Genomic DNA, 15,960 nt, shown 5'->3' on the forward strand with positions numbered 1-15,960 from the left:
ATCTGTGATGAGCTTTCTGACTCAAACATTTGCATGTCTACTATGTACAAATCACCATGTTACCCAACCGTAGACTATGCTTCTCACCTCAAGAAGTTTAAAACATAGACAACATGGGGGAGGGGTGTATATATGTAACGTATTACATATGCATATATGTTAAATATATATTACATATTGTAAGCGCTCATATGTTAAGTGTGAGACTAATTTGAGTGGTGGGGAGAAAGCAAAGGTTGGAAGGTTCCGAAGAAGCTATCTTACAACTTCTCAAAAGTAACATACAAAATTGTATAAATGGAATATGGTTTTATTTACATAAAAACACAGACGCATGAGGGAAAAGACTGGAGGGTAATAAGCAAAACATGAAAACTGTCGTGTTGGGACTCAAAACGGCAGTCATTCCTTCCCCAACTTTCTAAAATTGACCAGATTGTTCCCTTTTGTATATTTTAGCATTTATGTAGCCTTTTTAAAGGGGGCTGTGCATCTGCCACAGTCACTGGGTTATTACCAGCAAAGATCTCTCGGATGTAGCAACACTGAAATCTGAAAGCCCTGCCCTGCGACGCCACATCTCCTAAACAATGATTCCATTCAAGGCGCCCGCACTTGGCATCCTGCGCTCAGGACCATGTGCGCCCTGAGCTGTAGTAATTAGACTCAGGGTTTTGTGCGGTGGGGTTGAACCTTGACGGTGAAAGAAGACCCTTCCTATGAAAAGCTTCCCCCCCAATAAATCCACAGACACCACTCCACAGCTGGGGACACCTGGCGTGTTAAATATGTGCGTCTAAACCATCGCCATGAGATCCAACGCCACCAAAACCCCCTGTTAACTAGGAGAGGAAGGAGAGTGGTCACGTTCCTAGCTTGGGGGCCAAACGACCCGGTCCCCGGTGCCTCAGTTTCCATCAGTCACAAGAGCCAGCCGCGCGGCGCTCGCTCCGCGCGCCTTCCAGCCGAAGCGGGTCGCGATCGCCGCCTCCCAGACCCTTCCCCGCCCTGGGCCCCTCGGGCGGCCGGCGCCCTCCCGCCGGCCCGGCCACACCGGGGAGCGCGACGGGACCCCGGAGCCGCCCGCGCGCTGCGCGCACCTGCCCCGCCGCGCCCGGCCGCCGGCCCCGCGCCCTCACCTGGGTCGCCGCGCTCCATGTCGCCGCCGCCGCGCGTCCCCGCCGCGCTCGCGCCGCGGCTCCTCCTCGCCTCCGAGGCCACTCCCGCCGAGTCCCCGCCCCGCAGGCGTCGGGCGCCACCCAACCACCTGACCGCCGGCCGGTGCTGCGCCACGTAGCCGGGCGGGGCGGCGGGGCCTGGGCACCCGCCACGGGGGCTGCTTGGGGAGCCGGGTGCCTTTTGCGTCCCACCCTCAAGTTATTTCTCCAGCAAGTTTCCTCCGAGGCATCCGCGATGCCCTTTCCCTGCCTGCTGGGCACCTGGCCGCAGGTGCCACCGAGTAGGCCGCGCGGGAAGGAGCTTTGGAAAGGCCGCGTCCCCCTACCTTCTCCGTGTCCTCCTCCCACCGACACCACCCGAGCCCGGCTTCAGCAGGTCCCAACAGGCAGAAATGACACCGAATTTCGAAATGTTATATACCACCGTCTTTTCACACAGAGCGCGCCTTTTGCGGCGACAAGTTAGGAAGATTTTCCTGTAATAAGAACTGTCTTGAGTGCAGGATCAAGGACAACACTCTGAAATGAATTCAGTTAACCGACGGGCAGCATTATCAGCAGAGATCTGTTGAAAATCCACTTTGAGGCTTCGCGGCCATTGACCGAGTGGACAGCTTGAAGTGCCTGGAGCAGGACTTGTCATTATTAGCATTCGCACTGTTTTCCAGTGTGTTTTGTGGTTACTCATTTTCCATGAAGTCACTTTGGTTCTGTCATTCTAAGGTGGCACCTCAGTTTCACAAGCCTGCTGAGTCCCAGTGATGCAATTTCTTCCTGTTACCTGAAGACTCCGCCTTGGCCCTGACCGGCAGCTGGCAGCGAGGCACAGTCCTCCAGGTACACTAGGCTCTTACCAACGTGTTTTTCATTGTCACACTCGGCTGAAGACTCCGTGCTGCTGCACCGTGCAAACACAAGAGACCTCCCCTCTGGATCCCTGCTGTGCCCACTGCACATGCCTCCTGCCTGGTGCCACTCAGGCCTGGCACTCACTTCCAGGCCAGCCAGCTACAGCCAGAGACCTTACTAGGTTATAGCCTCGTAACTTATAAGCTCCAGCGGGGCAAGGATCATTTTGGCCATGTTTTCATTTCTTTTATTATACCATGCATTGAAAAATATTGTAAGTTTAGCTTTCAGGTTTGCATTTTATTTTTATTATTTTTTAAAATATATTTTTCTTGATTTCAGAGAGAGGAAGGGAGAGGGAGAGAGAGAAACATCAATGATGAGAGAGAGCCATTGATCTGCTGCTTCCTGCACGCCCCCTGCTGGGATCTAGCCCACAAACCAGGTAGCCTGGAATCATAGGTCGATCTCCTGGATCATAGGTCGATGCTCAACTGCTAAGCCACACTGGCTGGGCTCAGGTTTGCATTTTAAAACGAGGTATATTGTATCTGCTAACAATTCAGTGTTTGTAACCAAGATGTGCAATAATATGCTTTTTAAAACTTATTTTTTTAAGTGTAATGGTAAGGTAAATTTTGGCATTGGCAGGAAATTCCATTATGTAAAAAAATTTTAACTAGCTGCTGCTCGTATTTACCATATAGAGATAACATCTGGAGAAACGATATCTCAACCTATGGTCTAACTTGTGGGCAAGTAAATAGCACTAACTGTTGGTTAGAAATATTATTGATTCTATCCATATCTATTTAACGTGCTATGTAGTGATGGGATTGACTGTTTATGCATGTTAGAAGGGAAAATGCCTGGTTTTTTAAAGAATACACATGCTTGTTCCCACCTGTGGCAGAGAAGGCTAACAGGGTACCCAATATTGTGCCTTCCCATTGTCCTTCCTAAGAGAACCCAGACGTTGTTTGGGGGAGCAGTGTCCAGTTGAAACTGGCCGCTTCAGTCTCCCTTGCAGCTGGGGTTGGCTCTCTCACATGTTAATGGCCAGTGTGATGTGAGCAAAGTTGGCTAGTCAGAACCTCCAGGAAATCATTTAAGAAGAAGACAGAGTTGGTAATATTATTTTGCCCTTCACCTTTCCCCTTCCTGTCTGGAAGGGCAGTGGCCACCTTGTAGCAGAGGAAGAAAGCAAAGCCTAGGATGGCAGAGGAGACAGGCAGAAAGAAGCATCAGGAGGCTCAGCGGTTGAGCGTCAACCTAGGATCCAGGCGATCGGGGTTCAATTCCCGGTCAGGGCACATGCCCGGGTTGCGGGCTCGATTCCCACTTGGGGGCGTGCAGGAGGCGGCCGATCGGTGACTCATCATTGATGTTTCTGTCTCTCTTTCTCCCTCTTCTTTCCTCTCTCTGAAATCAATAAAGATTATATATTTTTTAAAATCCCTTCTTGTCATGTACCAACACAGGTGTGTTCATACAGTCCTGAGCCTTAGGTAAATATCAACTTATTTTTTCTATGAGGTTAAATAAGCACTGTCCACACCATAAAGAGCCCAATACAGGATATTTCCACAAAAGCCTGCTTTTCTCTTGTGTCTTCCCTCTATTTCATTTTTTCCCCTAACAAACAAAAGCTGCACATACAACCCAGGCTGTGTTCCTTCTGAAATGATCAGGCCTGGCGTCCGCTCACGGGGGAGCCTCTGGAGAACGGCCAGAGCTTACGCAGGGCACCTGGTGCACAGGGCTGAACCAGCCTTCCAGAGGCTCGGGACGTGAGAAAGACACTAGATTCACTTTGTCATGTATTCTTGTTGTTCATGAATTCTTTTTTCAGTTTCTTTTTTCCAAGACCCATTTGCTGGTGAAATGTCTACATGGAAATTTCCCCCAAAGGAGATGAATTGAGACAAATAAAAATATTCAGGGAGCTAGAAAGACATGGAAGCTGTTCGTTGTAAGTGGAAACTTCTGCACTCTGCTCTCACTGGACCCCCACCCCACCCCTACAGCAAGCAGAAAACACACAGAATGTGCCCGGCTGGAGTGGCTCAGTTGGTTAAGCATCATCCTGTGCTTTAGGTAAATATTAACTTTGTTTTTTCTATCTCTAAACATGTCCTCAGATGAGAATAAAAATAAAAAGAACTCCCTTCATTTAAACAAAACAAAACACACACACACAGAATGTGAGATGGTGGGGGCTCTTGGCAGGCCCACCCCAGGTATTCAAACACAGGCCTGGCTTTTCCGTCTAGTGCTGTCCTTGCACCTAGGGCTCTGCACGATATCTGTAGGGCCTGGCATGCTCCTGTGCATGAGCACCTTAGCCACATACCCCATCTCTAGCCACCCTTTCCCATCAGCCACCCCTTGGCCATACCTCAGCCCAGGGTTGCACTCAAACACTCTGTCCTGGGAAAAAGGCCAAACAAAGTTCCAGAAAACAGATCCAGGGCAATTTAGGAGGGAGATTGGGAGTTAGTTGCAGGCACCCAGTACGCGGTATAAAGAAGGTGTAGGAATGGGTGGGTGCATCCATTTGGCCCCAAGGACTCCTCACCCAGAGGAGAGGAGCAGGTGGGCAGTCTCTAAAACTTGGGGCCCAGTCCAAGGGCACCCAGGAGCCGGAGCCTAGGGTTGCCAGATAAGATACAGGACACCCAGTTCAATTTTAATTTTAGATGAACAACAAATAATTTCCTAGTGTAAGTGTAGCTTCTGTAATATTTGCAACATACAAATTGTTAATGGGTCCCTGGTATTTTTATTTGCTGACTGGCGATCCTATTGGGCAGCTCCGGCTGGCTGATTAGTCAAACAACTAAGGGCACATGATATCACAATTTTGAAAAAGTTATCCTAATCCAGCGTTAGGAGACCCAAGAAATCACAAGCAAGTTTTGGAGAAATACTGATTTAATGTCAGGTAGTTAACATTTAATTGCTAACAAAAATATTACAGCCTTGCACTCTCTCGGCTATGAAGACTGTGAATGTGAAATAAACAACTTGAAAAGTGTGTAAAGTGGGTATCGGCAGGAAAGCGCCCTTCATACTAATGGCAGTTAGCCGCGTGGATCCCTAAGCGTTCGCAGGAAGCATCTCACAGTATTGATTTTGTTAAGAAAGCTGTAGGCACTTAATCTTCCTTGACTTTTTTAAGCCACTTTGAATTCTGTGTTCATCAGATTACATCATGGGAGTTGAATAAGTCTGAGGAAGATGCTAAATGCTGTGAAATCTCTTAACAAGCCACATTTCCTGAAGGCAGCCATTGATGTGACATAACTTCAAAGTTTCTTTAATGAAATAAGTGTGTTCTTGCTCCAGGGAGGATATGATTTTAAGAAATGTGTAGCCCCGGCCGGGTGGCTCAGTTTTTGGATGGTCCTCCCAGGCACCAAAGGGTTGCAGATTCAATTCCTGGTCAGGGTACATAACTAGGTTGTGGGTTTGATTCCCAGTCGGGGCGCATACTGGAAGCAACCAGTGGATGGATGTTTCTCTCTCACATCAATGTTTCTCCCTCTCTCTTTTCCTCTCTCTCTAAAATCAATTTTTTTAAAACATATCCTCAGGTAAGGATTTTTAAAAAAAGAAATGTTTAACTCTGCAGAAGGGAATGAGAAAAGTAGAATAACATGTCTTCCCTGTGCAAAATGTTTTGGTCATTGTTACAGTTGGATTCCCTGAGAAATGATCTGTGAGCTGGATGGAGGTTTGTGAGCAGGAAGCTTATTGGGGATCATACCTGTGGAGAGGGAAGCAAGCAAGATTGAGCTGGGCAGAGTGACCTTTGGTGCAGTCACAGCAAAGGACTCACCCCACCCCTCCAGGAGCTCCAGAGCTGATATGTCCCTTAGGAGTTGTCCCAAATAGAAGCAAGGGGTCCTGCCTTTATACCCTGGGCCGACCCATCCTAAGAAGGAGGCTGCCCTCAGGACATAATCTTGGGCAAGGTGCTTTCTACGGGTGGAGGCAAGTCTCCAAGAGGAACACTGGCAGCCATTAGCTGCTGACAGCTCAGGCCTTGAGGACTGAGTGGATGGTGCCACTTAGCATCCTCTCAATCACATTCTATAAACTTCTTGGGCTTTTCTACCTATATTATAAATTATTACTATGTAGCAGAGTAGAACTAAGAAGTGTCTAGCAAGGAAACAAAAACTAAACCTACTTTCCAATGAAAATGGAGTTTCAGAAAAAATGTTTCACTGCCCAGGTCCAGGCCCAGGCCTTTGGCCCAGAACCTTCTTCAAAGGACCAAAAACTTACTTCTGATGACATTGTAACTCCAAAGAAACCCACTGGTGATGTATTTTAAGCCTAGGTGGAGGGGGGGGGGGAGAAGGGAGGAAGGGAGGAAGGAAGGGAGGGAGGGAGGGAGGGAGGGAGGGAGGGAGGGAGGGAGGGAGGGAGGGAGGGAGGGAGGGAGGGAGGGAGGGAGCCATTTCATGGATCTGTTCTAAAGCCCGAGATACACAATAGGGTAAGTGCCCTTCCTCCACAAATGTACCAAAATTAAAATGATGGATCATTGAAGAGACTCTCTCCTTCCCTCACTTATCTTCTCTCTGGCTTCCTCCCCAGGGAAAACTCGAGAAGCAGAGGCTTCTGAAGTGAACCATTAGATGCGGATGTGAAACCACCTGCCAGAGAGCTACTACCCCTGACACAGGAGAGAAAAACACTCTCTTCAGCCTCCACTAATAAACCGTCCGAGGGTTCCCGCTAGCCAAGAGGCTCCTGAGTCCACTGGCTGGCCTGTAGGTGAACTGTCTGAAAAATACTTCCTGTGGTTCTCAATATTTTCTTGAGCCACATTAGCCTGGCCATCAGTACCCTTGGTTACAAGTGATAGAAGCCCAATTCAAGCTAAAGAAAATAAAAGGGCTTGGCCAGTGCAGTTCAGTGGTTGAGCGCCCACCCATGAACCAAGAGGTCTTCGGTTCGATTCCGGGTCAGGCACATGCCCAGGTTTGGGGCTCGATCCCCAGCAGGGGGCGTGCAAGAGACAGCTGATCAATGACTCTCATCATTGATGTTTCTATCTCTCCCTCTTCCTTCCTCTCTCTGAAATCAATAAAACATTAAAAAAAGAAAGGGGGGGGAGGAAAGGGGCGCAGGAATTACTGGTTCACATAACTGCAAATAACAAATGGGAAGTAGGATTCAGGGTAACAGGCTAGATTAAGCTAATGGGGTTTGGGCATGGTTCAAGGTAGGGAAAGGAGCTAATGGGGTCCTCTGAGTGGGGCCCTATGCTGTGCTTGTTTTCCACGGGTGATGTCTAACTGGTATTGATGTTTCACATGCTGTGTCTTTTCCGGATTCTGTGTTCAATGACCTCGTGTTGGCACTTTGCAGCTGGCCACACTGAGAATATTTACACCGTGGAAATCAGCAAACACTACAAGTCGAAGCCCCCCCCTCCCCCCGCAGCTAGTTGTTATCAGCTTGCCACAGACCGCAGTGTAGCTGATAAGCAGTGGGACAGGTTCCTCCATCTAGTTCCTTCGGTGAGATGTGGACAATAACTGTGCCTATGTCCTGGGACTGCTTAGAGGATACATGAGATCGTCTGTCCAACATGTGGGACAGGCTTAGTACCTATTGTGTTTATAGGACGATGCAGGGGCATTTTTGGATGCGCTCTGACCATATCAACTGTAAGACACATCTCAATTTCAGAGATGGTGAAATGTAAACAAATGTCTTCTCATTTGCTCAGGAAGAATGAAGTATAGTAGCTTGCTTGTAAAATGCTCCACTAACAGTGTATTCTCACTGTGACCAGCTAAAATGTGTGTGTACATGTAGTAGAAAATCATTTGTCTCATTCTACCATTTTAAGCATCAATTCATTCAAAATTTCAAGCAATAAAAATGCTCAGAAAGCAGATCCTTTATATTCATGAATGCACAGCAGGTAAGTAGAAGGGGAGGAGGAGACTAGAAATATGAGTATCTTTCCAAAATAAAACCGAGCACAAAATTCAATGAGTTTTGGATTTCAAAATAGTGGGTTTAAAAAAAAAAATTAAGATTTAAATGTACAAGAGACATTGGTGGGGCCTTAAAATAACACTTAAAATTATAAACAAGTAAATGCAAAATTGGGGGTTCTCTGAACAATGTGTACACATTTTAGAAAAGCTTGTACCTTACATGAAAGTGAGGGGGCACTAAGGGGCTTCTTTTGACTGACCATGCATGTCCTCAGGGGAGGACAGGGGGCTGGTAAATAATGCCAAAGGAAGTGTACTGGCTGCTGTGGGATTATCTCCAGGCTGCGGGAATGGATTTATATTGTGTAAAGAAAAATTCCTGGAAACTAATGAACACAGGCTACCCAACTTGGAGAGAGAGAGAAGAGAAACTACTGTGTTTATACAAAAGAACTTCAAAGAGAAATATGATTTATTTTATTTTTTACACCATTGCAACTAAAAAAAAAAAAAATGTTAGCACCTACTTTAATTCTGTGTGTTTGCTAGTACACAGGGTACAGAGTTTTAAGCAAAACTGTGCTCCAAATCCCCTGGAAGCAATCTCTAAGCCTTTTGGGGAGCCTCCTGTGCAGCTTGAGAAGATCTGGCTTTTGACCTCAAAATAACTTGCAAGCTCAGTACACAGTTTCCGGGCTCATTTGCCTAAATGCATGCTTGCCAGCTGACCACAGTCCAGTTCCTGCACTGGAAGAAGCTTGCAAATCATTTTCAGGCCCTGATAGGAAGGGCACTCCCTAAAACCGGTATAATGGACATGGAGTGAAATTCCGATCCAGGAGCCGCTTTCTGCTTTGTCATTTAGAGGGCCCTCGGGCAGCACAGCCTGTGAGCCTCACGGCTCTTATCCGTGCAAGGGAATAGCAAGCCTGGCTTTCAGGACACTCCTGAAAGGATCAAGATTTTTTTTTTTTTTTTAAAGTGCTTTGTAAGCTGTAAAAGTGCTTTACAAATATAATAAATAAACCATTATTACTATTATCCCTCCCACTGCAACTGGCCCTGCAGAGCTGGCAAAGTGGCAGTCACCATATCATTGTAGTATGAACTTGGGACAGGATTTCACACAGAGTGATGATTTGATAATAAAGACATATGAGATGCCTTCTTAAGCCAAACAAGTGTTTCAAGACAGAAATTTCACTTTCTATTATAAATTCTAAAGAAATGCTAAAAAAAACCCATGGGCTTTTAATTCAGACAGACCGGGACTTAAATCTCCATTTAATATCTTTCTAGCTGTGTGATGGTATGCAGGTTACTCAGCCACTCTGAGTTCAGGGAGCTCACCTCCCAAGCTTGCTGTGGGCACTACATTACGTAAATCGCCCAACTCAATAAATTCTGTCTTTCTTCCTAGGCCCTTAAACCCTTGTCTTTCCCCTTATATATCTACAGGTGTCAGGGTTAGGGCCTGGACATCTGTGAGAAGTCATCTTTCTGTCCACCCCACTTACCTGTTTTACACTTGAAGGGGCTGAGTCTGGATGGCAGCTTCTTCCCTCGGCTGTGTACCCAGAAGCAATACTGCCACTCCGGAGGAACCAGTGTGTTTCATTTGGGGTGTATTTTTATCGATTGTGGTGACAACATTTGATAAACAAGGAACGGACATGAATTCCTTTTGTGCACTGTCTTGAGCCCAGCAGGCGTGTTTATTCTACCATCCAACTGATGACCTTCGGGAAAAATTTAGTACCTGGCTGGCATGTACCACTCATTGGAGTTAAAGACCGGATTCATGGTCCCTGAGGGAATTTCCGAGACAAACAGTATGAAAGCACAAAAGTACTCGTGTCAGACCGAGGGCTTGGTGGGGACTGCTGCACCCACAGGAAAGGACAATTAGCACCTCACGAATTTGGGAGCGTTCTGTGGGTCTTCTGTACCGGAGTTGACTTCCTCTGTTATTTATTTTTGGAGTAAACTTACTGTTTCTTGTTTGCTGTTACTACATGAGAGCTCTGGCTGATGCTGAGGCCTTGCGTTCATTAGAGCTGCAGTTTGGAGGTTGCCTCTCCTTGTAGGAATTCAAGCAGCGGTGACCGCGTGGCTGTGACTGCGGCCCGAGCAAAGGGCTCCAACAGTCCCTCATGGAAACTGGGGAGAGCATTTCACTGGATTGGAGGTTAGAGGGACACGGATGTGAGCCCCCCAATAACGAGTACACTACGTCCACTTAAACATGCCCGCTGTTCACTGCTTGATTTTGCCAGATTGTAAAATAGTTTTCTTCCTGGTAAAAGTGTTGATGCTGTTTATTTACATCCTGGGGGGAGGAAACCTGCAGGGAACACAGGGATTTGAGGTTTCCGCCACTGTGGGCCCCAGGAAAAGGAAGCTCGGAGAGAGACGGGGAAGGAGAGGGACATGTGGAGGGGAGGAGACAGCAAACCCCCTGTTTGTCAGTGAGAACAAAGGGGTCACAATTTCCATCTTCTTTTGAGCACTTTTGATTTTATTTTAAATTTAGGAGTTGCTAGAATGAGACACTCAGGTGATTAGGTCCTAGAATCTGGACACCTGAATCACTGCTAAGACAGGATGACTGGCTTCTTTCAGGCTGGGCTCTGGTCCTAAAGTTGGGATGAGAATATTTTTGGAAGAAGGGAGGGAAGGGAAGGAGGGAGGGAGGGAGGGAAAGAGAGGGGGAGGAAGAGATGGAGAGAGGGAAGAAAGGACTGCCTTGCTGGGGCTGCTGGTCAGGTGCTGAGCTGGCCCAGTGGCCTTTGACCTTTGACCTTTGGCTCTGGAGAACAACCGAGTCATCACTGCCGTGGCTGTTTCTGGAATGTTCAGGCTGCACACACAGATTCTAAAGTACACGGAATGTATGCCGATGTGGATGGAAATGTGCCTTTGACCTGGGGCTCTGAAGCCACCTGTCACTCGAGGAAACAGGAAAGTGAACCTCAGACCAGGGAGGGGAACTGAGTCCCAGGAGCTCCTGGGCTCCTGACACTGTCTGGGGGGCTGCCCCATTTTTGCTGGGAGATCTGGGAAAACGCCATATCTCGGAGGTGAGACGGATGGGAAAATCCATGTGAGGAAGGGAAAGCGCTCCTCCGCGTGCGGTCACCAGGTGCCCTTTGCTCTCGCCCTCTCCGGGCCTTTCCTCTGCTGGCCCGTCCATGGCTTTGGAGGTAACCAATGCCCCAATTCCCCTGCCAGCTGATGCTCCTGGTTCCATACGACCCACACTGCGGCTCCATATTCATAACTCGATCATGTAACATTTTTCTTCGCTCTTCACATAACTCAGTGGGAATAGATTCTCTGCGAAAAATAGGGACGTGATCCTTTCAGGGTTTACCTCACGCATCGCCCAGATCTCAACCGTCCCTGTCCAGTCCCCCTCTGTACGACTGAGAGGAACTGCTCTGGGTCATTGGCTGGTGGCCACAGCTCCACTTCGCTCCCCCGAGGCTGTCCCTCTATATTGTCTGCAGCACACGCACTGGTTTGTGAGGCTCTCCTGTCCTCTGAGCCCCAGACACAGTGTGCAAAGAACAATGTGATTTTCACACGTGTGTCACTGCCCACAATGAAATCTTTGTCAGTATTGCATGAAGATTTTTTTGACTGACAAACATCATGAGCTATGGAATTGAATGACTAATACGAATCTTGTAGAAGAGATTTTCTTTGTAAACATTTTTGCTGTTCTGTTAATATTTGCTCAGGACTGAGTCTTTGAGGTCTCAGTGTTACCCAGTGCTCTAAGCTGGCTAAAGAACATGTGACCATCAGGGTGGAATCCTCCCAAGGCTGATAGGAAGTGTTGGGGACACGCCTCCTCTGTGACAGAGAAAGAAGCTCCAGGTGCCTCTTCTCTGTTCACTGTGTCTCCTCGGGAGCTTCTCTAGGAGAAGCAAGCTTGTGAGGTCCCCACCATTGTGAGGCTCCACTCAGCCTGACCCAAATGGCCATATGTCATTTGATTGACACCTCATAACAACACCCTAAAGTGAATAATATCCCCATTTTACTTTAATTTTTATTTATATTTTTGAATTGTGTCTTTATTGATTTCAGAGAGAGGAAGGGAGAGGGAGAGAGAGACAGAATCAATGATGAGTCATCATTGATCAGCCGCCTCCTGCATGCCCCCTGCTGGGGATCGAGCCCACAGCCCAGGCATGTGCCCTGACCGGGGATCGAACCTAGATCTCCTGGATCATAGGTCGATGCTCAACAGCTGAGCCACATCAACTGGGCTTACTTTTAATTGATACACCCAGGTCTCACCAGTCTTTAATTACAAATAAGGTCATAACTTTAAATGCTCAAGCTATGACACTTTGAACTCCCTCTGACTCGGGACAAGAAATGATCTGTCGTCCCATCGTCCCCAGTCTCTGCCCGTGGCAAGGTGAAGGTCAGCAGGGCCTTGACCAGTAGTCCCAGAGAGTGGTGCGGACGGAAACTTGAATCGGGCGTTACAGAGAAAATGAAAGGCAGGGGTATAGAAACATCTGGGAGAGAAAACACTGATGGAGTTCTCTAAAAGCCCAGCAGAGGATGGAGCAATTGGACCAAGTCAAGGAAGAGCATCGTTTGGTTTTTTGCTTGTTTTTTTAAATAACAACGACAACATCATATTTTATATCAATGCAAATGGTCCAGTTGAGAGAGAAAAAATGGTGATTTATGATGAGATGACTCTAGGAACAAAGTCCTTGACAGTGTGACAAGGGATGGACTCTGGGGCAGAGGTGAAGATGTGAGGCTGAGCCGGGGACAAAATTGGGGCCTTGCTAAATCTTGGTTGAAGGAGTTTAGGCTGTGTCTGATTTTTCATTTTTAAATATAATTCTGCTTTGGGTATCCTTGAACATACATCTTTATACACTTATGTGACTCTAACTGAAGGGTAAAATCTAAGTCATATATATATATTTAAATATATCTTTATTGATTTCAGAGAGAGGAAGGGAGAGGGAGAGGGAGAGAGAGAGACAGAAACATCATTGATGAGAGAGTCATTGGTTGGCTGCCTTCTGCACGCCCCTGACTAGGGATCAAGCTCGCAACCCGAGCACATGCCCTGACCCGGAATCGAACTGCGATCTCCTGGATCCTAGGTCGATGCTCAACCGCTGAGCCACACCTGGCCAGCCTAAGTAGTATATTTCTTAGTCAAAAGATACGAATAGTTTAAGTATTATTAGGAATTGGAAAATCGCCTTCCAAAATATTTACTTATTTTATTCTTAAGGTTGAATTTGGAAATATTAGCTCTAACCATCTAATCTATGGTCTTTTTAGTCTCTTACAGGTCCCATTTTATGTTATTGGTTTTATCTGTTTAATTTCTTTCCCCTCCTCTATATTCCTTCATTTCCTCTTTGTGTTTTCCTTTCTGATGACTCATCTTTACACTATTTGCCCAGAATCAGGGCCCAGAGGAGTATGAACCCTGGAGGGTTTACATTGTAAACAAGAAGCCTCCTCCCAGCTGCTCAGGCACCTGCCTCCTTGGCCTCCTGTGCAAACAAATTCCCCAGCCTGTGCTTAACCAGCCTCTCTCAGAAGAAGCTCCTCTGAGGAAACCTTGCAAGCTCAAGGGTTAAGTCTCTCCAGGGCCATAAACTGCACAGTGAGGACACCATATCTGATCTGAAAAAAGTGCTACTTATTGACAAGTTCCACTCTTGGGCCTTTATGTAAAATGGCTTGTCCTGAAACCCATGGTCTACAGTTGAAGTTTAGGCAAACAGCCAATATTAAGCCACGAGGCAGAAAGTGGTGATGACCTGGGGGAGGGACTGTTCAGGTTTGCCTGGGCTTTGACCTTGGTCAGGAAGCAGGGCTGGTAAACCTTCTCAGGGACTCTGAAAGGAGGTGTCACAGACATCTAAACCCATTGCTTCTACCCTCTTGTTACCATAATGATTTTCCTCACAGAATCACGGAGGAATCTTAAATGGTAGGTGTTTTCAGCTCTCTTTTCTTATCTTTGGGACCAACGAGAAGTTGTCTGGAGTGAAGGTTCTCTCTCAAAGATATTTAGTGGGTCCATTGTTCTTATGGTGGGTGGTCTAGAGGGCGAGTGTTAAGGAGGAGAGACTACTTTCTGAGCATTAGCTATGGCTACACTCTGGAATGTTCTTAAGATACAGAACTGAGGTTGGGCTGTGAAAATTCCTTGGCCATCCTTTAAGGAAACGTGATGATCTCCAGGGTAAATAAAGTCTCTGAAAACAGGTTTAAACAAATTTTAAAATCTAGGCCTCAGTGAATGTCCCTGATTTTTTATCATTGTCTCTCCACAAATAACTTACTGGGCTCATTGAGCTCCAAGTGGGTTAACCTCAATATGGAATTCCTCAGCCCTCAGGGGAGTGGAGCAGAGCTTGAATCATCCTGAGCTCCCGGGATGGCTCTCTCTGGCAATGAGCAGCAGCTTCAGTTTATCTAAACGTGCTATTTAATGTGTACCAACCTGTGGAAGTTTAGGACGTTCTGCCTTTAAGAGTTCAGCTTCTCACCAGGTTGCTGCTCCATGGTGCCTATGGAAATACCCAGCAACTTCACTGTAACTTGTTCCACAAGTGTCCTGGAGGCAGCGTGCCTTCTCGAGGGAGCTGGGACTCAGGCACGTGCCCTGGAACTGGACCATATCACAGTGGCTGCCCCAGAGCTCACTGCTCTTGAACCACGGTGCTGTTGCTGCCACTCTGACAGCCAGAGGCTTGGTGTCGCTGTCTGGCTGAATCCCAGGCAGCCCCAAGGATGCTCTGGTTGCTGAGGATGCTACTGCAGTTCATTCCTTCGCAGACAGAGTGGCTCCTCCCTCCATGTCAACCTCTGTTGAAGATTGTTCAGACTGGAATCGGCTCTCAGGTGCACTGGAACAAGCTTAGGGCTCAAGCTTGCCACCAGTTTGTTCCAAACCAAGTTTGTTCCAAGTGTGGCCCCTCTCAGACCTCGAACTAATAATAATCTTTTTTCCCCCTCCAGACCACAGTCTAGAAGCCAGCCCACCTGTAATGTGTCCTCTCGTCCTTAGGCTGAGTCATCTCTCCAGGATCTTACCCACTCACCCTTTCCAGCTTTCTGCCTAGCAGTCTGTCAGACTTGTTTTCAAATCATTTGGCAGAGAGAGAGAGAGAAAGAGAGATGGAGAGAGGGAGAGAGAGAGCGCTTTCTCAGCTGTGGATATTCCATCACGGGCACTGTGATACATCTACCATCACCTGGAGAATAGATGTGATGGGATTGTTTGAGGTTGGAATTTTCTGGGCCTGAGCTTTTGACTTTGGGTTTGGGAACATGTTTAGGTTAGGCAGCAGGTGCTCCAGCCAGAGAACCATTAGCTGATGCTTATAGGGACATGTAACTATTGTGAGATTCAGGGTCAAAGAGGGGAATTTCTTGAGCAGGTCCTAAGACTTTCCAGTGAGTTATCAAAGACATACGTGTGCTCCCTCCTTCCCTTTCTCCTGCTTCCTTATTTTTTCAAATATGTTCTTACTGATTTTAGAGAGAGAGGACGGGAGAGGGAGAGAGAAACATTGATGTGAGAGAGAAACATTGATTGGTTGCCTCCTGCATACACTCTGGCCTGGGGTCACCCGTAACCCGGGCATGTGCCCTGACCAGGAATCAAACCAGTGACATTTTGATGCATGGGATGCATCAAACTGAGCCACACTGGCCAGGGCTGCTTCCTTATTTTTAGAGCCAGTTATGTTTTGACTGATGAGAGTCTGGGATGAGCTGGATGCGTGCCTGTCCTCTAAAGAGACCAGAAAGACGGGTGTGCCTCCATCACAAACCCCACTCTGAAGTGGGAGCAGCTCGCATAGTGCTGGGCCTGCTGGGTGATTATCACCAGCGAGGAGCATTAGAGCCCAGCTGTTCTTTCTCCCAGATTTCTCAATTTTTATTGCTTCTGATAAGCA

General features: G+C 47.3%; 1 protein-coding gene across 4 annotated transcripts in view; it reads right to left on the bottom strand.

Moving 5' to 3' along the window:
- Positions 1-1,241, bottom strand: part of LOC308547205 (tumor protein D52) — a 67,734-nt gene extending 66,493 nt beyond the window's left edge. For 2 of the 4 annotated variants that reach the window (XM_081117111.1, XM_081117108.1), the window contains exon 1: positions 1,140-1,229. In XM_081117111.1, the coding sequence (XP_080973237.1) occupies positions 1,140-1,158 (19 nt within the window). In that variant the 5' untranslated portion in view covers positions 1,159-1,229. Of the gene's footprint in view, positions 1-1,139 lie in introns of all 4 variants that reach the window. The other 2 variants (XM_081117109.1, XM_081117110.1) reach the window with 2 other exon arrangements.
- Between the last annotated feature and the right edge of the window lie 14,719 nt (positions 1,242-15,960).

Source organism: Miniopterus schreibersii, assembly GCF_964146895.1.
Source record: "Miniopterus schreibersii genome assembly, chromosome: 17".
Taxonomy (NCBI): Eukaryota; Metazoa; Chordata; class Mammalia; order Chiroptera; family Miniopteridae; genus Miniopterus; species Miniopterus schreibersii.